The sequence below is a fragment of the Carettochelys insculpta genome, chromosome 4 (assembly GCF_033958435.1).
Source record: "Carettochelys insculpta isolate YL-2023 chromosome 4, ASM3395843v1, whole genome shotgun sequence".
In the NCBI taxonomy this organism is placed as follows: Eukaryota; Metazoa; Chordata; order Testudines; family Carettochelyidae; genus Carettochelys; species Carettochelys insculpta.
The window spans coordinates 112,519,867-112,543,965 of NC_134140.1; the positions used below are offsets into that span (position 1 = coordinate 112,519,867).

The 24,099-nt window shown below is 42.0% G+C and overlaps 1 protein-coding gene across 1 annotated transcript in view; it reads right to left on the reverse strand.

The window, feature by feature from the left end:
- Positions 1-9,223: 9,223 nt before the first annotated feature.
- Positions 9,224-24,099, reverse strand: part of NFKB1 (nuclear factor kappa B subunit 1) — a 97,072-nt gene continuing 82,196 nt past the window's right edge. Inside the window, exons 16-24 of the mRNA XM_074993503.1 lie at positions 23,842-23,956; positions 20,505-20,706; positions 18,138-18,307; positions 16,660-16,762; positions 15,046-15,170; positions 13,799-13,865; positions 11,520-11,692; positions 11,183-11,360; positions 9,224-10,092 (exon numbers count right to left, since the gene is read on the reverse strand). Of these exons, the coding sequence (XP_074849604.1) occupies positions 9,986-10,092; positions 11,183-11,360; positions 11,520-11,692; positions 13,799-13,865; positions 15,046-15,170; positions 16,660-16,762; positions 18,138-18,307; positions 20,505-20,706; positions 23,842-23,956 (1,240 nt within the window). The 3' untranslated portion in view covers positions 9,224-9,985. The remainder of the gene's footprint in view (positions 10,093-11,182; positions 11,361-11,519; positions 11,693-13,798; positions 13,866-15,045; positions 15,171-16,659; positions 16,763-18,137; positions 18,308-20,504; positions 20,707-23,841; positions 23,957-24,099) is intronic.

Here is a 24,099-nt window from a genome sequence, read left to right on the forward strand (position 1 = left end):
TCCATTTTGAGTCCATCTTTTATCGATCACAAGAAATGGCAGAACCTTTCGCTGGAAATTCCTACATCAGACTGAGTCATGAAAGTATCTCTTAGACAAACCAATAAAATAGCTCACCTTTTCCCAGCCCTCAGTAGTTCAACTCCTCCTCTGACTTTATTAAAAGGCAAAGTGAGGGTTATTAATACATCTGGGTGACACTTCTTGTTCATGCAATGAGCCACAAGAGAGAGAGTCCTTCAATTTTCACCATTAAAAGATCAACAGCAGCACTAGCCTGTCGGTAGACTGTGACACACGATACCCATCTGTGGAGACAGATGGAGAAGAAAAACCATGTTCACAAGACGAAGATGCCTTTAGCTACAGATGTGTTGACAGTAACAATTAACTCTGTTTCCCGAGGATGCACTGGCATTCAGGGCTCAAATCAGCAGCACAAAACCTCTGAGCTGTAGTGAGCTCACTGGACTTCGACAATATGCGTCTTCAAGGTACCAGAGACTAAAGCACTCATTGCTCTGGAGCAAATACTGATTGCCGGTCTGGCAGGGTTGGAAACCTGGAGTTTTTGGCATGCCCTAGTGCAAGGCCAGCAGGAAGACCAACGACTTGTTCCTGAAATAATAATAATAATAATAAAGGAATAGATTGGGGCGATCTTTAAAAACACACACACACACACACACACACACACACACATTGCTTCATCTCAAGCTGCTGGCAACTGAAAAGAAACAGCAGGTCCACTCGTTCCCATGTGCCTCACCTGAGTGCAGGAAGCTGCTTGGCATGCTGAAGCAATACTGCAGATACCGTTAATTCAAATTTCCAAGAGCATGCAGCCACAGCCTCTGTTGGCACCCAGGAGGCACATGCACTCGAAGAAGAAGTAAGGATTTAGGAAGGTAAGTCTAAGCTCCCACTTTAAAAAACTAAGTTTAAAACTTCGCAGAGGTGCCTGTGTTATGGGTCTCTGCTCTCATGTGTGCTGAACACAGGCCCACTGACGGGGAAAGCAGGCCAGGAAGCAAAGGAGGTAATGGTCCCTGGGTCTGGTGTTTCAAGGAGCCTAGAGCTCTACCTGCTGTCACTGCTACTTTGGCCCCTTTGAGTTGCTGCAGCAGTGCAGGGCTGTGAAGGCTGGGGAGGGCCGAATGCCATAGGCCTGTCCCTTCCGGGGCCAGGAGCCAGCCCCACTTCCTACCTTGCTCCAGCACCCGCTACCACAGTTGGCACCACTGGCTGAACAACACTCAGAGGAACTGAGGAGGAATCTAAGTAATTTTCCTAAGAGTCAACTGTTCTGACATTTAAATCTATTAAGCCACACAAGACTATAAAGAGCTATTAGAAGCCTGACCATGAGACTCACTTTGCCTTGTTCACTGTGTACCCCTCTGCTAACCGGGAGATGAGAAAGTGGTGCACCATGGAGGATATGGCACAACCAGGGAACCCAGCTTATGGTGAACAGGTTCACAAGGACCCCAAACTGTGCATCCCAGGAGGCACCAGAGCACCCTTTTGAATCAAATTGTCTCCGTTTGCATCTGAAATGTTTTGGAGTATTTGATATTTCAATGGTATATAAAAATTTGCCACAGAAACAGACACTATAAAAACTCTACAGCCATGACAAGGGCAAGGCAAACTCCTCCCAAACCAAAGACAGCCCAGGCAAAACCTGGCTCCACCTGTGTAGCTCATAAGCACATGGAATTCCTTCAGAATTAAGCTACAAACCTTGTCCCTGCAATACCAAGGCAAGGAGTCCAGGGAAGCGCGAAGGAAGGCCAGGAAGGAGACCCAGAAGAAAGGAAGCTGGGAGTATCTTGTCTTGGGCAAAAGGCTGAGAGAAGCCTGGGGGGCTTGGAGTCACAGTGAGAGGGGCCTGCGCTAGGAGGAAGCCTAGGAGATCACACACTGAAATAGGGACAAGAGAATGTGGCAGTCATTAGCTGAAGCTCCAGCAAGCAGCTGTGAGGAAGAAGGGAGGGGGACTTGGAAGGGAAGCCCAAGAAGCTGAGGGAGTCATGAAAGGCCATTAGAGGCTGGGAAAACCCTGGTTAAGGACAACTGACAGGCAAAGGCTAAAGAGGATGGTGGTTCTCTCTGCAGTGGTCCCAAAACAGGGACCAATACAGAACGGAGACAGAGAGAGTGCCACAAAGCATTCTTGCTGCTGTGAGCCCAAGAGAGGGTTTGATAAAGATGGGGAGTTAAGTGGGATGTTACAAAGAGTTTCCGTGAGCAGTTCACAGACCATTTTATCTATAAACAAGTCCTTTGAAGAGTGCAGTCCTCAACACTGATGTGTAAAGTGAGATCTCATCTGCAATACACTGATGTGTAAAGCAGCGATGTCTTGTTTGGCATCCTGATGTAATCTTCACATGGACATGATCATTCACGTTCTCTCTACAGAAGCAAAGCAAGCAGGCAATGCCGAATCAAAGCAGAAGTTTGTGAAAGAATCGCGTCAGTCGCCCTTTAACTATAGTCCAATTACCCTCTCCACAGGGTCCCTTCCTGGAATGTGGCTGCCTAGGGACTTACATCAACTGGGATGCCCTCCCCAGATGGCTGGGGGTGGGGGGGTGAGGCTTAACAGACTCCATTTTGGAACAGTGGCTCTTAGCTAATATGGCCTACTTCAGAATTTTATCCTATAGTCCCTCCTCTAACCTAAGGGTTCGTGAACCCTCTGGATTACATATAACAATTTTAGTGTTTTCAGTTTGTTTTGGAAGTGTCTGTACAGCACTAATGTCAGTAGGAATGTCAAGATGGACACTTCCCACGTGACTTGATAAATATCACCAAATTTATCCCCATGGTATTCTGTCACCAGTAAAGTCGCTGCCCATAATTATTGTCTTGACCTCTATTGCCTGGTTCAGTGCCCCTGAGTATTTGGATCTAGAGAGGCCCAGGGTCTCACCTATCCATGTGTACCTCAGACAGCCAATCCCAATGTGCCTTTGGGCTTCAGCCACCAGCTCCTCGATCTTCACCTGAAGGGCCACTAGAACCTCCTCTAGGTACTTACTTCTGCTGTGCCAATCAGGGTCCCAGGTTAGGTTACCCGTCATTGCTGGAGTACGGTGAAGCTGCATCCATCAATGGTCAGGGTTACTCTGCGAGGGACTGTCACGCACACGGATGGGTATGTGGAAGGGCAGGGCTTTCCATTCCATTCGATGGAGTTGTCAGTCTAGGCAATCAAATACCAGTAGGTACTATTCATTTGAACCAGCTTTGTGTGCATCTGTTTCTCGGTGACCATTACTTCAAACCTAGACAAGTTGGTCAAGACATCATATGGACATGTACATAGAATCTCCTTATCAGAATGGGTGTAACACTCACTGGGGTACAAAGTACCTCCAGCAACCCCCAAATAGGCAATGCCTTCAATTTTAGTGGTGTGGCCCTTCCTCCACACAGACAGGGAGGTTACCATTCTGGCCTGCTGTAAGTGGGGAATGCCTAAAGCTACTAGGAGGCTGAAGATTATGCTGTGCCCCATCCACATCGGCCATTGGACTCTCATTGATTCTGTGTCTCCATTCCCACAGGAGAGTACTGGGGAGATGGGGGCTTACTACCTTCAAAACAGCTGGGTGGACTTGGCCATCCAGGAGGTTTATGTTACACTTGGTGGTCCTATTCTCCAGCAATCCCTTTCCACTATCTCTCTTTAGTACCATTTAATAATAGATCAACTAACCTTCAGTCTATGCAGTCTGTTACACTCAGTGAAGAGATGCTGAATTCTACAGCTCCTTTAAACTATTCAGAATTAGTCAATTAGTCTGGCTGGTGTCTAGTTCTCTGTGGTCATTGGATATTACTGCATCTGCTAGCCTTGATTCAGTACAGTCCCTTTCCTCAGGTCGCTGTGCTATGACATAGATGTTGCTGACAGAGTTTCCAAAGCCAAACCAGCCTGCAGTGGTATCTGCTAAGCTCCAGCTTTGTCAACTGAGGTGTTCACTGATTTGGTTTATTAGCCTGGTAAAATTAGCGCATTGTTGGCCTACATCCTCTAGGACAATATGCACCTCAACCTTGAAACATCACCAAGGTGAGGACTGATAACACTGGTCCTATCATTACTAGCCCTGGTTCAGAGACAGGGGTTTGCTCAGGGCATGATACACACTGGGGGGTTCTACTCTATCCTTTATAACTTGGCTGACGGTTTCCAGTTGAGGGCACTTCAGAGTGGGCCATCATTTAACAAATGGTTGTCACGTCACTGGGGTCACGTCTGTTTGGGCTTTAAGTGGTAAACCCCAGCGGAAGTCAGTAGGACCTACTCCTGTAAACACCATGCCAGTGTAATTGATACATGGTCTGGTGCTGGTATTGGGCTTCTGTCCTGATACCCCACACAAACTCCAGCAGTGAGGACTGTGTGTTTGCCTCAGTGCCTGTGTTATTGCAATATGCAAAGTAACTGTGTAAATAAGGGGTAACCCAAGGCTTTCTGGTCTTCCTCACTGTTAATATGCAACTGCCTCTCTGTGTAAGTAATTTGGAGGCTTGATGCATTTACTGGGGTTACTCTTCCCCTTACAGGACGGCAGCAGGATTCAAGGGTGTCTTTCCTTTGGAATGAAGAGCCAGTGCGACCAATGACTTTTCCCAAATATCTCCCGCGGGTTCCATAACTTCTGGCACCCGTGAGTAGCTGGACACTTGGCCACTATGGAAATGGGGATGTTACTAGTTTCTCTGTTTATGCATTATGTTCACGCATTAGTGTATTTCACATCAAACCTTTGTAATCTACTGGTTCATGTCCCAGCCCTAGGCTGACCTTTACCTCTGTCCAGGACTTTGTAAGGATTAGTGTGCAAGTTCTACAAAAGCTAAGTGTTTTGTTAGTATAACAAGTAAAAGGAAGCAGTTCCAGTACAAAGGGCTTAGTGTCCCTTTTCCAGTGCTCCCTGGCACACGAACATGGCACGCTTTTCACTTTCTCTGTCATATACCACAGGGGAAGCAGGCGCCTCAACAGGAACGACCTTATGATTGTTCATTGATCCTTCTTGAGTACCTGGGGAAACTGGAGAAATATTATTAGTATTTGCAGTTGCTGGTTCAAACATCTTTAATTGATTTTGGTGCCTTCAAAACATTTAGCACGTGTCTGTGGTTAATAGGACCCACCTGAGACCTTACCACCATGGTTTTAGGATTCCTTTAATGTCGGGATACATGGAACTCATGACCAAATCCCCAGCTTGAAATGCTGGTTTATCTAGGCTGAGGCTGCTGTTAGCTTGCTGGGCTTGATTCTTCTTTTACTACAATGGAGAGAATCTACTGAGTGGAGCACCACAAGGCTGAAGCAGTTTCTTTGTATTAGCTTCTTCTGATTTTTCTTTTTGAAAGACAAAAGAACATTTTTCTACCCCTTTTGGGGGTGGTAGATTACATCTTAAAATACTCCTTTTACAAATATATCTGCTGATTTTTGGGTAGAACAGAAGCATTGCATTGATTCCAAACTCATTTGTTGGGCCAGGTTTTAATGGCTTTTATCCTTTAAGCTGGTTTAGGATGAGGTAATGAGTTAAATGAATTAAAACTGATGAGGTGGTGTGCCTCAGTTTCCTTTTTATACCACCTATCAGGTTTTTAATAGTTCATACTGAAAAGCATTATTATTATAGTGACTCCTTATCATATGGGATGTTTTCAGTCACCATTTTTAACATTGCTTAAAGGTTTTTCTTTTATTAAGCAAAAATCTTGTACGTTGCACCTTGTTACAGGGTCACTCATGTTAAGTGCATGCATTCTTTGCTTAATACTGTTTGCACTACTTTAACTAATTTTACACTGCTGTGCATAGCTTACATTCCCTTTTATACATTTGGGGCCATTAAATTCCAGTAGAAACCCCTTACCTTTAGCAAGTTTTACTGAATTACAGAGATTTAAATTTGATTGTCTCGTTTAAATTTGATTATCTCTTTGCCTGTCTTATTTACAGACTCTCCTTTGGAAAAAGGGCCCATTTTTCCTTTAGAATGGCTGCAAAGAAACCAATAATTCTTTTTCTGTAACTCTTCCGCAATGTTTAGCTGTTTAGTTTCCTCCTAAATCGGCAAATTTAACTTATTCTTTCCTTAAAGTTGCTTGCTTATTCCCCCAAAATGACATTTATTATTACAAGGATTTGAATAATTTTTCCTGGACTTACTGACTCCTTTTCTCAGTAGCAGATTTAAGGGTGGCAGTACTGAAACAAAGACATTTCAAAAATCAGATGGAGATTGAAATCTCTGACCCCATTAACCAAGGATTAAACAGAGACTGGGAGTGGCTCGCACCTTACAAAAGGAGCTTCTCTGCCCTGGGTGTTAGTATCTCCCCATTAGACTCTGACAATGGGTCATATCCCCCTGTCTGATCTGACTTGTTTTTAACTCTTTTCATACCTACTATTGATACTGGGCCACCTTGCTAAATAGACCATGTCAGCTCTGGCCCTCCCTTTTGCAGGGACCCCACTCTTTAAAGACCCCTCTGAACTCCCCTCCCCACTCATGCACCTGATGAAGTGGGTCTTTGCCCATGAAAGCTTATGCTCCAAAACATCTGAGTCTGTAAGATGCCACAGGACTTCTTGTTGTTCACAAAGCTACAGACTAACACAGCTACCTCTCTGATCCTTTCCTCCTGTCACTCTTGCCCTGAACTTTTAGCAAACAGTTCACTTCCTTTGTTTCTTGTATTCAGGGAAGAACATTAGGCAGTAGGTGACTACAGGAGCTATGGGAGGGGTTTCAGCACTTATTTTTTCAAGAACTGACCAAATTTGGGCTATTGAAGGGGCTCTGGGTCTTAATGAGGACCCCTTCCTTTAGTAAATCTTGGATTACTCCCTCTATTCCTGCCTCTGCTCCTGCAGGGTAAGGGATAGCCTCGGGTTAACCTTTAAGGCTGAGAGCTGTTGGCAGACGGATATTAAACACTTCTTCCAGCTTACATATTTGACTCACCAGATCCCACAAATCCCTGTGGTCTGCTGGGCATAACACTTAGCAGGTGATTTTAAACACATTTTACTTGTTACTTCTGCATATTGAAGTTATCTTTATAAAATACTCAATTTTACAACAGAAGAGAAAAAACCTAATCCTGTGAGCCTATTAGATTTTACACAATTTCTGTACTCTGATATTGGAAGTTGTCCATATTGGAAGGTTTCCCCTCCTTATGGATCCAGTAGTAACACAAACAAACAACATGTAGTAACAGAGAAGGAGCCGTATTAGTCTATATACTATCGAAACAAAAAAGCAGTCAAGTAGCACTTTAAAGACTGACAAAATAATTTATTAGGTGAGCTTTCGTGGGACAGACCCACTTCTTCAGACCATAGCCAGACCAGAACAGACTCAATATTTAAGGCTTAGAGAACCAAAACAAAAATCAAAGTTGACAAATCAGAAAAAAAATTATCAAGGTGAGCAAATAAGAGAGCAGAGCGGTGGGGGGCGGGGGGGGGAGTCAAGAATTAGATTAAGCCAAGTATGCCAAAGAACCCCTATAATGTCTCTAATAATGTCCCTATAATGTCATACCTACAGCTATGTTTAGATGTCTCCTTTCTATCTCAAGCTTTTGTTTACATGCTCCTGCAGCTGTTTGGCTCATGCCCCCTCACACTGCCTGTGCTGAAATCCTTCCTTGCTGCAGCATAGGTGAGTGAAACTGCTGCTGTCAAACTATCCTTTGACCTAGTCACTATTTCTGTGCAGAATCCCTGACTAGCTGCATCGTCCTCCCCAACATTCCTTATTCTCCTAGTTTGTGTTTAAATAGGGGTCATACATAATCCCCCCATGGTTGCTATCTTCTGTGCCTCCTCCCTGTAATTCCTGGCAGGATATAGATGCTTCAAAAGTGGTACCGCCAGCACGGAGTATGCTGGTGTCAGAAATGGCATTGACCCAGAGGTGCCCAAATAGTTGACAGGTGGCAAAGCAACAAGTGGAGGGCGATGAAAGCCTCCATAGTAATATGTGGTGCCAACTGCAATGGTGCTGAGTGAGGAGTTTCCCGGCGCTGAAGTCCCTTGCACTGAGCCTGGAACCAGCCCTGCTTTCACACATTGTGGATGACAGATCCAGAGGTTCAGTGGCCAATCCAGCCAATAGGATATGGCCCTAGCCAAATCCTGCACCCCTTGGCTGCTATCTGGATGGAACTAAACCATTCTGTATCTCTCCTAGACTACACTGTCAGTTGTCAATAGAATGAAAAGACAACTGATTTCTAAGCTAAGACTTTCCAACTGGATTTTGGGTTGTTATGAGAACGCAGGGATACGTCCTCCACCTGGTGGAACAGTGCATTTTTCTCAAACTCAGCCCATAGCTACAGGTCTGCTGATGGACATTCCATGGGAGAAATCCGTAGGCCTGCTACTTGGTCTTCTCTCCATACCTTTGCCAAAACTGTATGCCATCTGACAGTATTTCCAGAGATGATACTGCCTTTGGTGATGTAGTCTTTCAAATTGTCTTTGCCTTACACCCTCAGAACCCGCCTACACGCTGAGTTACTGCTTGGGAGGTTCCTACGGTGAAGCACCTAAAGGGACATATTTGAAGAAGGAACAGTTACTTACCTTACTGTACCTTGAACTCTTTAAAATGTTTTGTCCTCACTGGGGCTCTGCTTCCACACTTCCTTTTCTTCTGCTGTGGAGTCTCCGACTTTGCAGACCAGACAGAACTGACTACAAGCATGCACTTCCCTATATCCCTGTCATTCAAAGCATGAGGCATTGCTCTGTGCGGACACATGCCCTACTCTGCAGTCTCCAATGGAAAACACACACACGTGTGCACATCCTCCCATGGAGTACTCTCCTTAACTATTATTAATCAACAGGACAGACTTGGAAATGGGACTAAAGAGGATTAGAAATAGAGATCATAGTTCCCAAACCACAGCCTGCACAAGACACCTCAGGTTGGCTGCAGGACCCTGAATTCTCAAGTAAAAATTGGTAATGCTTGAAGAGGAATTGTTTTCAACTTCATAGCTACTTTTAATACCGTGAAAAAAAATCACATTAGTCTTTTATTATCTGTTCTCATTTCTTGTAAATGAAGTGGTGAATGGGAAAAACAATAAAATACAAATTTTCTTAAAACTCTACAAAAGAAAGATAAAATGATTGATGAAGATGAAAGATTTAACTTCATTTTGCTTTTATTATAAAAGTAAAATAAAAATAAGCATTTAAAAAGCACAAATTTCCTCTTTAAAAGGAATTGATTTAAAAAGAATATTTACAAGAGTAAAATGAGAAACTTTTTAAAGCTCTGAATGATTATAGGCACCACAGTTAAATTTAAATACATTCACTGAAATATACACGTTCTGGTTTTTTTGACTACTCTGAGAAAAAACACAATTTGTCTTTAACATCAGGGGAATTCTTTTAACAGTTCTATGAGTTCCCCTTTCCATGCAGCTGCACAATAAAACTGGGGAATGGGTGCTAGAAGATGCATCCTCTGGTTGCTCTGGGTGCAGTACCTCTTTCATGAGCAGTGAGAAGGTGGTTCAACATTATTAAGAAGTAACAATGTCCATCCATGCAGAAAATTCCGGAAACCAGAAAAGCTCACTCAGTCCCATCATCCAGTCCTATGCAGAGCTGGTCACTGATTCTGGTTCCACTAGGCTATATGAGTAAAGGCATTTAAGAAACAAAGAAAGAAGCAATGTTCATGAGTCACATTTCGAATCCTGAATACTTCAGGAAGGTATTTTCCAGTGCATTTCTGGCTGTAAGATCGCTTCTGTTAGAGAGAATGATACAGGCATAATTTTAACTGGCATTTTAGTTCCTATAATTACATGTTGCTAATCTGGTTACATTTTGCCTTGAACTGAGTCTTTTTGTCCATACACCAGGTCCATTTTGCGAAGCGTTACTGATCACTTAGCAAAGGGGCTCGGGATAAACGAAACTAAGTCTGCGGAAGGAGGTCTCCACGCCACTATCACACATGCTTTCATTGTCTTGTACTTTTACATTACAAACTTCACCTGAGAAAGAAAACAGAAAAGAATACACATTTGTTTTTCATCCTGCGGTAGAACATTGACCACCAAGAGAAACATACACCTATACACAAAAGCACTCGTAAAGCACAATCAAAATACCACAATGTTTGGGTCTAGTACTTCAGTATGAAAGTGTTGGTTCTTTATGATCAGGGACTGATCAAATCCTACTTATTTTAGTGCTGACACTATGCTGATTGAGTCTGCAGGGCTGTTTATTCACCAAAAGTGGTGTATCAATGAGGGTAGGATGGATAGGATTAGACACCTGGTATTTAAGTCTAATCCCATGGAGATAAACTAGCAGTCATGTCAATCCATAAATTTACTACTGTCCTCACACTGTCATTATGCCCATAGGAGTGTGCTGAGTAGCAGGATAAAGGCCTTCTGGATCTTGGATGTGTAAGCTGTCACTGAACTATAGTGTTCAGGCTGAGGCCTCTCTACTATTGAGACATCTTTACATGAAAGAACAAAAAATGGACTGTCATGGAACTTCAGTAATTTCCATCTAGCAAATTGCATCTAGTGAGCGTGACATCTGAAATGTTCAGCAACAGCCGTTATCCGTGCAAGATCAACAAAGGACTAACTGGTTATCAAGCTGTACAGCCTAAGTATTTTGACAAGCAGTTAATGAGGCTAAAAAACTTAAGTCCTATCAAGATGATAGGAAAAAAACAGAAGAAAATGGAAGGGTTTGATACAGACCCAGGAGAAGCTGGACAATGATGTGATGGACTGGATGTTCAATCATGGGCAAATGAGACCCAGTAGTCCCTTGCTGCTGGCAAGCATGAATTAATACTTACAAGCTATTTTTATAAAAACAGACTAAAATAATTCTTATCATGAGCTATTGGTATACGTTCAATTTCCATTCATTTCCCCTCACTACTAGGCCTGACGAGTCTAAAATGGGAAATCCTTATATATTTACTACTTTCTATGCAGGCAACTGAGAAGGGCTGTTCTGTGCAAGGGCAGCTGGATTTAAATGTATCAGAACCACATGAAACTTGCTGGAAAACACTTGTGAGAACACACGGCCTATTCCTATCTACCTTACCTATCTTTTCTTTGATGGAGAAGGCAGTTGGTGAGGACGGAGGAGCCTTCACAGTAATACCCTCACAACTAGACTGGTCTAATGGGATGGAGAGTGCTTTCTGAATTATTTCAATTGCTTCCAAGTAACCCATTAGTCTCAAGGCATCGACCAACTCTCTCACTGTACCACCAGAAACCTAGGACAAAACAGACAGAAGTAAAGCACACATCACTGTGGCAGATTGGTTACAAAAGAAAGGGTGGCACCCCATCCATGCAGGAGAGGGCAGCTGTATATGTTACATGTGACCTTGTGTTCCACTGGTCCTTCAGAACATCTTTTAAAAAAGAGTTACCTCATAGTTGTCCAGCAGAGTTTTGGCTGGGGTGGGGCTCAATCTGAAGGCATTGCTCAGTATTCCCAGACCTAATTTTTGTGCCAGCATACACCAGTTTTTGTTTGGATCTGGTATTTCTAGTAACTTGTATAGCTGTAGCCTGGAGTCTTCATTCAATTTTTTCATATCTCCTGGTGAACAAGAGAAATAACCCAAGTTTAGTATATGCATAAAAGAATTCACCTGTTCATGTAATCATGGTCACGTTCTTGCCTTCCGAGCAGAAGCAAACAATTGAATTAAAAAGTGATTGGCAGACAAGAAAGCGTTCACTCAATATATTTACTTGCCACTCTGGTATAACAGTGAGCATGTGGACATTGTCTTGTCATAGGTCCAAAGACAGAAATAACATAAAAAACTGTTCTACTAGAATTGACACTTCTGACATACGACCTGGGACTCTGGCAGACCAGGTGCCAGGTTTTGCCAAAGGTTTGCGTACCAGCTGAGCATGGATAAATTCACTGCTGGAAGCCAGTCTGTTTCACCTTTGTGTTAGTAATGTTACGATGGGTATTGCACTAGAACAATATATTCACACTTTTTGAATTGCTTGTAAGTTGCTGAATGCATTTATCTAACTTACAATATCCTTACTGCATGCTATACGGTAATATGTGATTTTTTTCTTCATGACTGTAAAATAATGTTTGCTCTGAAACTATGAACCCTCTCAGGAGGAACAGTCTTCAAACCATCAAGAAGGCCTATCAGAACCATATGGGCCTATGTGGGACACCACAACACAAACACTTTATTAACTTCCCTTTCACACCCGTGAAAAGACTACGTACAATAGGCTATATCCTATCAGCCTGAATTCTGGAAGGACATTAAAAATAGCTGACAAGAAAATTTTTCATCTCTATTTTGGTGTTTGGATTCTCACAGAGCTGGAGCTATGAAACAGAAGCAGAGATTCTTCAGGGTCAAACCTGAGTTAGTCCCAGAAGACATTTAGGCTATGTCTACACTGGAAGCATGTGTCAGCAAAGTGCTACTTGACTGCTTTTTGTTTTGATAGTGTCAACAGAAGTTACTGCCAGCAGTGAAATCTCGACAGAAACTCTGTCCACAGATTGCTGCAACACCCAACAACTTGCTCTGTTGACAGAGAACTGCCAGGCTGCACTGCCCTCTGGTGACAGCAAGTGGGATGGCAGTTCTGCAAACAGGGCGGCCTGGCAACCAGAAATCCTCTCTGTCGCCTGAAGTGTCTACACTGCACTTATGTTGCTAGTACTCTGTCAGCAGAGAGTTTTGCCTCAAATTTTTGAGGGATAACTCTGTTGAGGTGAAAGCAGATTTCTGTCGAGACTCCGTCAATGAAGGCTTTGTGAGCGTAGATGCTTCCTGCGTTCTGTTGACATAAGGCCCCTTCTGTCAACAGAACTCTCCAGTGTAGACACAGCCTTAGAGCTGACAGATCCCTACATCACCATCATCTTCTAAAACCACGAACTGTGATCTATTTGCAGATATAGGTTTGCCTCCTTTAACCTTGTAATAACCCTACCTTTTTCCTAATTAAGAGTATTCAGTTAGCTTATCACAGGATTGGCTAGAAGCATTATCTTTGTCTCTAAGGTACAAGCTGACCTGGGGTAAGGGAGAGGTCTCTTGCAACTGTAAGCAGCCTGAATATTTTGACATCATTAGTGTATGGCAACCAATTGTCACAAAAATCCAGCTTGCTTGGTAGGACCACAATAGGGCTTCGGGGTATACATTCATTACTCAGCTGATGAACTAACGCTAGAACATACAGAATAGTAACAGAGAGGAAGCCGTGCTAGTCTATATACACTATCAAAACAAAAAGCAGTCAAGTAGCACTTTAAAGACTAGCAAAATAGTTTATTAGGTGAGCTTTCATGGGACAGACCCACTTCTTCAGACCATAGCCAGACCAGAACAGACTCAACAGAACCAGGTCTGTTCTGGTCTGGCTATGGTCTGAAGAAGTGGGTCTGTCCCATGAAAGCTCTCCTAATAAATTGTTTTTCTAGAACATACAGTTTGTAGTCTCTGCTGTGCTCTGGACACTCTGTCCTGAGCTGGCACCCACGGTCATGAGCCACTTCAGACAGCATGGTATGGGTATTCCTGTTCTATTATTTGTATTACGAGTTGGGGTGTCAGGGAGTTTCTCCTCTGCCCTGGGCATGTTGTAAGTACTCATCGAGTAATAAATGGCTATTTTTGGAGCTTTTCTTTTTTTGAAAATACTCTACCTTGCATCAGTATGTCATCAGAAGCCAACTTAGATTCATAGGGTTTGCCATTTAATATGTCAAATACCTGCAGTGTGGGGAAAGAATAAGCCATTAATATCAACATTTAGAAGAAACTTAGTCTACATCTTGTCCCGTCCACCCACAGTGTTTATGCTGCTCTATAATATTCTCCCTACTGTGTGCATTAATAGACCAGCTGCCACATCTCTTTCTTGTTGTAGGGTCAGCAGAGACGATAAAGCTACAGAGGAGCGGTGCCTTTGCCAAAGCGGGGAGTGGAGAGATTGCCTTCTGTTGCCCTGTAAGTAGCTCATCTGACAAATACGAACTCATCCCAAGTTTCAGAGCATCTTTAAGGGAGAAGAAAAATTGAGGCGTACAATAACCTGCACCCTAGAGAACTAAATTTAAAACAAAAATTGCGCCTTATATTTTCAAACATGACTGCCTGAAGTTCGGCTCCTAAACCCACATACAATCAGGAGGTAGAACTGCGTTGTAGACAATTGCATCCTCTGGATGTGCCACAGGACTACCCAAAGAGAACTGCAGGTGCTCATCGTAACTGAAAAATCAGGTCCATTCATTCAGTTGCCAAAAATCAGATTTCGGGGTCTAAATTAAGTGAGCCACACTTGAACATCTGGGGGTTATCTAATGTTTTGAAATGGGATACTATCAAGTACGAGCACGAAGAACTTGCAACAAAAATATCCATGAAAGGTGCCCAGTACAGGTATAAGGGACAAATCCTGAAGGCCTGGAAAGGATGCATAATGAATAGGAATACACAGCCAAACGCTATACTCTCTTCTTCATCCTCAAGTTTCAAGTGTGATCATTTCAAGGCTGTCTGCTAATATTCTTACTGGCTAAAGGCCACTTAATTTAATTGGTCCATTTCCTATCCCCTTTGAAGCTAAACAGAGAGCACTCCAAAACCACTGGCTATATAGCATCTTGCATCAGCGACAAGTCTTTGTGAAGTAGGGCTCTTTCAAAAAAAAGAACAAAAACACTGTAGCTGTAGATGTACTCAGTGAGTGGTACCAAGAGCTGTGATTTGTAAAACCACCACAGTGCGTTGGATTTTCATAGACAACAAGGTCTTCAATGGATGTGACTGCAGAGGTGTGCCACTGTTTGTCAGTTGTGTACCTCCCTCTTCGCATTAAACTAAATGAAAGGGTTTCTGCGTTCCTTATGCTTGTTCAAATAACTGACAAATGACCCAGCTCACTTGCCTCCCAACTGGAGGCCATATCCAAAGGTGTTGTTCCAGGTACAATTCCTTCATCTTCACTGTCTTTGTCTCTCTCATCTTCCAAGTCAAACAATGGCTCAAAGTTCTCAACGTGAGGATCTGCACCTAGAGAATTACAGAAGACAGTTTAATAACTTTCCAAAGACTTCACTACGTTGGCTCACATGCAGCAATGCCATCTTATGTGGGCGAAGGAGAATGCAGAAGGGGAAGGTCTCATTACGCATCTTTATACAACAGACATTAGCATGGGTTCATTTTACTTAAACATCTTGTCGCTAGAGTCTAAAGTTTAGTACACTGCAGCAGATTAGCTGGGATCCTCCAAAGTGCAGGGTCTGGAGATCAGATAAGCATCCAGAAGTGCTTATGCTAATCCAAGCTTTTGTAGGTCCCAAACATTGCTCACCTTTTTCCATTATTATTTTCTCAAGAAAATGCACGAATTCAGAATAAAGGAAGTGGTTTAGGACTGGTTTTCAACAATATACATTCAAAGATTTAAATAGAAAACACACTATTGACTGTTGATGAACTGGTACAAACAAAATAAATATATTTTATACAAGTATATAACCACCAAAGAGCACTTTTCACCTTCAAAATCCTTTGCAAATATGAGCTTAAAAGTTAAGCCTCACAACATAACTGTAAGGTAAGTATTATTTATGCTACACAGATGGGGAAAAATGGAGGCAGACTTTGTTCAAGGGCAGAGAAGAAGTCATGATCTAATCAGAACTGGGATAGGAACTTGGGAGTACCTGATTTCCAAACCACTAGCTCAGATCACGAAAAATTAGTGTGGCTGTGGTGAATTTGGTGATATGGGATGTCTCACTATACCGTACCAGACCCAAAAATCAAAGGATGGTAGGCATTGAGTGCTGTCTTGCTCTTGAAAACTTACACAGCAATGGGAGGTTTGAATTTTTATCCCAAAAGACAGACACATCTGTTACACTGGCTTTGCCAGAGATCTGCGGTCAGGCAGAGGGAAATACAGAATGTCCCACTGAACCCTTATTTAAGGAGAAAGGTACAAAAATCAAAACTGGATAAGAATCCTCATCAACAAAAGAATCCTCATCAACAAAAGAACGCCATTCTTCAGGTGCTCAGTGGACAAGAGAAAGTGGTGAGATTTCAGTGATATCCTTTTTTTTTTTTTTTTGGAAAGCATTCCAACAGCAAACTAAGGCAACGCTGAACCAGTCTGGGAAAAGTCTCCTCAGATATAAGAAGCTCCAAACAAAACACAGTTTAGATCCCCATATGAGATCATGTGCTTGTGAGATTAAGTCCATTTCCCATCCCAAGTGCAACCATCATCATAGTTTAACCAGCAGATAGACTTAAAGACCCAGTCTTCAATAACTCCCCTTCCCTCCCCTCACAGAATCAGTTCCTCATCTCTACAACACATCAGATTTCTATTGGCCAAAAGGGTGGGAGGGAGTCTACTCAATAATGAGTCCCTTAGGCCCAAGAGAGAAGGCTCCAAGTTCCTAACTTAAATTCTCAATTAATGATAAGTGGCACTTTTATTCAAGTAGGACTGTCTTCTTCACCATACTTCTAATGGTTTTCCCACCTGCTGCTTTGAGAAGCGCAGTCATTTTTGTAGACCCTCTTCCAGCTGCTATGTGAAGTGGGGTTGTTCCATCGTAGGTAGTACTGTCCACATCTGCATCACCCTAAAATTTTATTGAGGGAGGGGAGAAAAAACAAATACAGTTGGAGCTTCATGTGTGCGCAAACACTGTAACCATGGAAATTAGCACCTTTGTCCCTTCACAAATAAAACCTTTATTCTTGCCCTGAACAGAAGAAGCTGGAAAAATATAAACAATGTAAGAATGCCCACATAAGGTCAGAACAAAGATCCATCTAACCCACTATTCTGTCCTCCAACAGTGGCTGACACCTGGTGTCCCAGCGGAAATGAACAGAAAAGGTAATCATCAAGTGATCCATGCCCTGTTGCCCATTCCCAGTTTCTGGCAAACACGGGCTAAGAACACCATCCTTGCCACCAGTCATTGATGGATCTATCCTCCAAGAATTTAATTCTTTTTGAACCCTTTTGTAGACTTGATCTTCACCACATCCTCTGACAAAGAGCTTCACAGGTTGGCTGTGCACTGTGTGAAGAAATACTTCCTTTTGTTTTTTTTTTTAAACCTGCTGCTTGTTAGTTTCATTCAGTGATACCTATTTCTTGTGTTATGAGAAGCAGTGAATAACACTGTCGTATTTACTTTCTCCAAACCAGTCACGATTTTACAGACCTTTCTCATATTCCCCCCATTAGTTGTCTCTTCCACGATGAAAAGCCCCAATCTTATTAATCTCTCCTCATATGGAAGTTGTTCCATACGCCCAATCATTTTTGTTGTCCTTTTTGGAACTTCTTCTAATTCTGATATGTATTTTTGAGACAAGGTGACCACATATGCATGCAGTATTCAATAAATAAATTACATCTCTGTCTACATGGAGACATGGTGTTTGGACACTCAGCTATTACAGTGATAGGCACAGTATATAATTCAAGAAGAATTAGATCCATGTAATTGGTTATTAAGAAGTCTAAACTTTGCATCCAAAGTGATATTTTTATGATGGGTGCAAACCAGCTATCCACTGAAATCAACTGTGATTTTGGTGAAGAACGGGAGCAGGATATGATGGAGTGTAAGTGCATGGGTGCACACGTGCACACACACAAAGTATCTTCTCTGTTTTTTTGGTATGCTTATGCCCCAAACCTACATAGACAATGTGCTTAACTTAACACATGTGAGTAATTCCATTAGATTCAATAGGATAGTCACAGGACATTATGCATGTATGTATGTCTTCGCAGGATCAGGGCCTGGAATGTAAATTCCTCAGAGCTGACGACATACATTATTACTCTTATCATTCTTTATTAAAGCGTTTGTTTGCTATTATACCAACAAGGGTAAAGAACAAAAATCACAAACTTTTACAGAATTTATCACAAACCTTTCTTAAATAGCAAAGAAAAATGAATTACAAAAACAATTATGCCCACACGGCACTGACCTCAAGCAGCAGGGAACCTGCCAAAGAGATGTTCTCTTGTTCGACAGCCAGATGCAATGCGGTTCGCCCAGATTTTTGTTCCTGAGCATTGACGTCAGCTCCAGCAGCAATCGTCTGTCTGAGACATGGCATGCTATTTGCCATCACGGCCATGTGAATCGCACTGAGACCTGCAGAACAAAATACACAGTGACAAATATGGAAACACCGTGATAATAAGTTGTTGTAACACTTCAGCTGAGTACATATAAAATGAACCACAGGTTTTACCTCTCTGGTCTGGCATGGTCAGGACCTCTTCTAGTTATCTGGTATAAAGGGTGATTTAAGCAACAAGTTATCTATCACAGTTAGTAGTTCTTTAATTGTGTATGCAAGTTCCTTCAAAACTCTTGAGTGAATACCAATTGTTTCCTGGTAAATTATTATTATTTATCAATTTGTTCTGCAGATTCCTCTACTGACACCTCAATCTGGGACTGTTCTTCAGATCTGTCACCCAAACAAGATTGGCTCATGTTTGGGAATCTCCCTCATGCCCTCTGCAGTGAAGATGGATGCACAGAATTCATGTAGCTTCTCTGCAATGCACTTGTATTTCCTGAGTGCTCTTTTAGCACCTCAATATCCAGGGCCCCCATTGACTGTTTTCAAGCTTTCTATTCTTGGTACACAAACCAAACTTTTGCTATAAGGTTTTGTGTCTTTTGCTAGCTGGTCTTCAGTTTATTTTTGGTTTGCCTAATTATAACATTACATTTGACTAGCCAGTGTTTACATTCCTTTATATTTTCCTCAGTAGGACTTGACTTTCAATGTTCAGTTGTCATACTGTGAGGCATTTTTGGATCCACTTCATTTTTTTTATTTCATGTGTGTGTGTGTCTCTGAATGTGTATGTGAGCTTCTATTATGACATTTTTTAGAAGTTTCCATGTAACTTGCAGGTATTTTATTTAGTGACTGACTGCTCCTTTTAATTTCTATTTAATTGGCTCCTTCATTTTTGTGCAGTTTCCATTTTGGAAGTTAAATTCGACTACTCTGGGTTTCTTTGGTAGTCACCTCCTTCATTTATGTTACATCTGTGATTCAGCTATAGTCACCTCTTCACTAGACCCTGTGCGCCACTTGAGACTATATCAACAATCTTCTTTCCCCCACTTGTGGCAAACAAGGCTAGCTGCTCTAAAAAGCAGTTCTTAATGCTGTTTAGAACTTTTATACCTGAAGTGACATGCTCTAAATCAATATGGAGACAGCTGAAATCCCCCATTACTACTTAGGTTTTCTGTTTTTGTAATCTCTCTAATCTCCCTGAGCATTTCCCACTCAGTCACCATTCTGGTCAGGCAGTTGATAGAATGTTCCTCTTGCTATACTCTCGTCATTCGAGCATGGAAGTTCTATCCACAGAGATTCAATGACACAGCTTGAGTCATTTAAGATTTTTACTGTTTTTGACTCTGCTTTCTTTCACACCAAGTGCCTCAACCAGTGCAACCTACCCTGTCATTCCTACATATATCGTGTAGCCTAGTATTACTATGTTCCATCAGCATTCATCACTTTACCAAGTTTCTGTGAAGCTTTTACATAGACAGCCTCATTCAATACCAGGAACCCAACTTCGCCCATCTTAGTATTTAGACTTCCTGCATGTGCACAGAAAAATGTATAACATTTGTCAGTATTTAATTTTCTGCCTTCATGTGATGTGATTGAATGGGCTCATTTTTGTTTGAGATTATCTCTTCAGTTCCCACCTGTACTTTTTCAGCTTCTACCATATCCTCTTTACTCAGATACAAGGTATCCTGTTTATCAGATCCTACCTTAAGCAATGTGCTGTCTCAACTGTGCACTCCTCCACATCTGTTGGCTTTCCCTTAGCCCTTCATTTAAAAATTGGTGTATGACCTTTTAAATTTTACATGCCAACAATCTGGTTCTGTTTGGGCTTAGGCGGAGCCCATCCTTCCTATATAAGTTTCTCCTTTTCCAAAATGTTCCCCAGTTCCTGTTAACCCTAAATCCTTCTTCCAAACACCATCATCTTCTCCACACCTTGACACCCTGCAATTCTGCCAGTGTAACAGGCTCTGTGCATTGAAATGAAGTCATAATTAACCTGCTTTCAAAGTTACCACTAATCTTCTCCATCCATGTGCAAAATACATTTATTTGAGCACTCTGGCACATGCAAATGTGCATCGCCAGTAGAAAAAACTTAGTTGTGGGCATAGCGCTAATCAGCTGTCTGGCATTTGAATCTCTCCTGAGTGGCCAGACAAGTGCACAGCTTACAGGGGACACTGCCTGCACGCCTGATAGATCATATGACATATTGCTGTGATCCATCCATACCTTCCCCATTTGCAAGGTTGATCATTGGTGATGTCTTCTCATGCTTAAGGAGTATATTTAAAATTTTGTCATCTCCTTCTTGGACAGCTAAGTGCAAGACAGAATTGCCATGTCGATCTAGAAGGCTGACATCAGCTCCAGCCCTCAGCAAGTCTTCTACCACATCTGCCTGCTTTGTGATAACCGCCAAGTGCAAAGGTGTCTAGAAAAGCCAGGGAGAAATAACCACCAGGAGGTGAGCAACACATATGTCATTGCCACAGAAACCTCTTAAAAATTATTCACAGTGATCCGGAATTTTAATGTTTCATTTTTACACAAAAAGATACTAAGCTAATTGAAATGCTAGATGCAAAGTAATATGTATTTCCTTCCAGTGGTTCAGATTAAGGGCCTGATCAGTCATTCCTCAAGCTCTCAAAACTCTCAGTGTCGTCAATGTGAGCTTTGGGTGTGTGAGGACTGGGTATCAAGATGCAAATCCACTCCCTATTGTCCAGACCAAGTAGCTGAGCTTTTAGGGAGCTGCATGCGTTGGAGGACTGAGGACACAAGAGCATCCTGGTGGAACTGGCTTCTTTGGCCTGAAACTTCACAGCCATGCCCCTTGAATCCTTTAAAATGACAAGGCACATTACACGTAAATCCGCTGTTTTGTTCCAAAACAGACAAAGCACAGAAGAATGTTGCATTTATATAGCATACGTCTAGGTAGCTGATGTAATTTGGGTTTTTGGCATTAGCATGACAATGCTATCAGCTGAAACTCCAATGTTAAACTGGAAGGATTTGTGCTCAGAGTTCAATAGGAGGTGCACTATACTGCAGCAGGGACAGTGTGACGGATGAACAGCATTGTGCTGACATTTTCTTTACAAATACTGTATTTATACAGTGAGGCTTCTTACTGACTCTTAGCCTTCAATAATATAATATAATATAATATAATATAATATAATATAATATAAACTGTTTGTGACTGTGTCTGTTTGTGAGTGCCTCTCTTTGTTCCAGAATGCAACCTAAACGGTAAGACCAAGTACCACCAAATCTGGCAGGCAGCTTCCTCTTATCATGACTTAGAGCAAGGTCAGGGTTTGGTTGTGCCAGGGCAACAGGATGTGCCTAAAATTCAATTGTTTCTCATGAAGTAGAAAGGGAGGGCTGTGCTCTACAATGACCATGTGGGGGCAGCAGCAGATACGGGATGGAAAGCAGGGACAGTTAAACCATACAACGATGGGGGGAGGGAGCAGCAGCCAGGGGCCAGAGATCGGGACCAGCACAGCTATCACCCCACTGGAGCAGCAGGGTGCAGGGGTGGAGAAAGGGACAGCTATTTTACTATACATTTCAGAGAGTTTATCTGTTAGTGTGTCTGTTGCTCATTCAGCTGGGGGACATGCACCCCTTCCCCAGTTATGGCCACTGCAGCAGCCATGGACTGGAGCATCTCACAGGGCCCCAAGCAGCTGTGGTGAGCGAAGGCTGGACTTGTCCTCTCTCCCCAGGGCAGCCTGCACACTGAATCCCTCACCTGGAGCCCCATCCAAGAGCAAAGATTTAAATAAAGAAAAACAAAAATTAACTGAGTTAAGGACCTGAGCAACGCTGGATAGATCTTCCAGTATAATATAAATGAAAACAAAATCAAGCCCAAATGCAACTTCATTTTCTGATTACTATATGAAGAAACAGTATATACTCAACTATACATAAAAAAGGATTAATTGCTTCTCAAGCGTCTAGTGATACTGTAAACTATGAGGGTGCATTTTTTTGTGAGTATCACCAGAATCACCAGTACAGAAACACATCTGGAGTTATTTATTTCTGAAGCACATGTATCAGTTTCCAATACGTTTATGCAGACTGAAACTTGCTACGCCAATGGTCTCTTATCCAGCAACATCTGTAATCTGGCATGATTTTAGTTAGGTGGACGACGACCACTTATCATGGGTGTAACTAAATTTACTGGGGTCCCGTAAAGTTTGTTTACAGCCACCAGTGCTGGCTCTCAGTATTCTGTGCTGTAATTTAGCTCTAATTTACCCCTAAATGTTTTCTAAGAGCCCAGTAAGCAGTGGAAGCGTTAGTAACGCTGCTAGACAATATTTTCCTCCTGCGATCTGGAAAATTCTCTCCTTCAGTACTGGTTAGGACCAAAGGCTGCCAGACTAGAGAGGTTCAATTTGTACTGTCATGAAGTCCTGCCATACTCTGTAGATGTAAAGTATTATACCACTCTTCAGCAAAGGTGTACTATGAAAGCTTAAACAGGAACTGCAGAAGATACTGGGAACCTGATATGTACTAATGCCTTGCTCCTTGTGTAGCCAATTCTGCCTGTGCAAATAGAACGGATGTAAAACACTACCAGGCAGAATTCTCCAGTCATTTACATAAAAGTATTTTGACTGGTGAGTCTAACTACAAAAGGTACAAGACAATGAAAAATATCAAGCCTTTTGGGCTTATCTACACAGGAAAATCAGATGTGAAACTCTTTACTGGTGCAGCTCTCAGAAGACTTAGTAAAAACAACAAAATTGCATGAGCTTTGTCTGCTTTCATTCTTGCTACCATTGGTGCACCTCTACCAGGGGAGTATTATGGATTTTTCCTAGCAGGCACAGACCTTTAATGTTTACAGCAGGTGATACACAAAGATAGATTTTATGTGAGGATTTCCACATTTTTTCCTAGAACCCATTTGGGCTGATGATGTGCAAATTTCAAACTCATACTTCTAGGATGTAGTAAATCTTCTCCGAATGAAGAGATTATGTCGTTAATCATCTGTTTTTTGTACATGTGAATGACAAAAGGCAAGATGAATCTCTGAGCTCAGTTTCCAGAGGCAGATAGTGACTTTAAGTGGCTGCTATAAAGTACATTACTTGTTACCCTTGTCCCCTTTGGATTAAATGTGACCCAGAAAATGATCTGCCAGTCTGAAGAAGAATGGCATTTGAAAGCTCAAAAGATGTTGACATGGTTGGCACCCTGCAACTGATACCATTAGTTTAATACAAGAGAAGCTGGTAAAAACAGACCAAACAAAAAACAAGATAGGTAGTAGTAAAAATAGTTTCTGTTCTGTTATACAATAAACACATATTAACAATGACTGAAGTTACATGTATGCATCAATGCACCCTATTTTATCACCTTTCAGAGTGTCATTTTGTCCAACCATCTATGATTTTTTTAATTGTTTGCATTATAGTTTTACTTGGACTTTGTGTGATGGCTAAAAGGAAAAAAATAAGCTGCAGAAAATTTCTGTTACGTGCTGGATGTCTTGCATTATTTTCACTGCATTCTGCCATACCTGATAAAGGTCATTTCTCATATTGATGATGCCATCAGAATTAAAACCCAGCACCACTTCTAAGAGGTTTCTCACCAGCTCAGAATGAAGGTGGATAATTGCTAAATGGAGGACACTGAAAAGAAAAGAAACAAAAACAAGTTTATTTTAATTGCAAAAATCAAACAATTTTCAATAAGGCCAATTCCCATTGACAATAACAGGTGTTTTTCCAATTAGTCATGACAGCTCTACAAGTTCCAGATCTTCAAAGATATT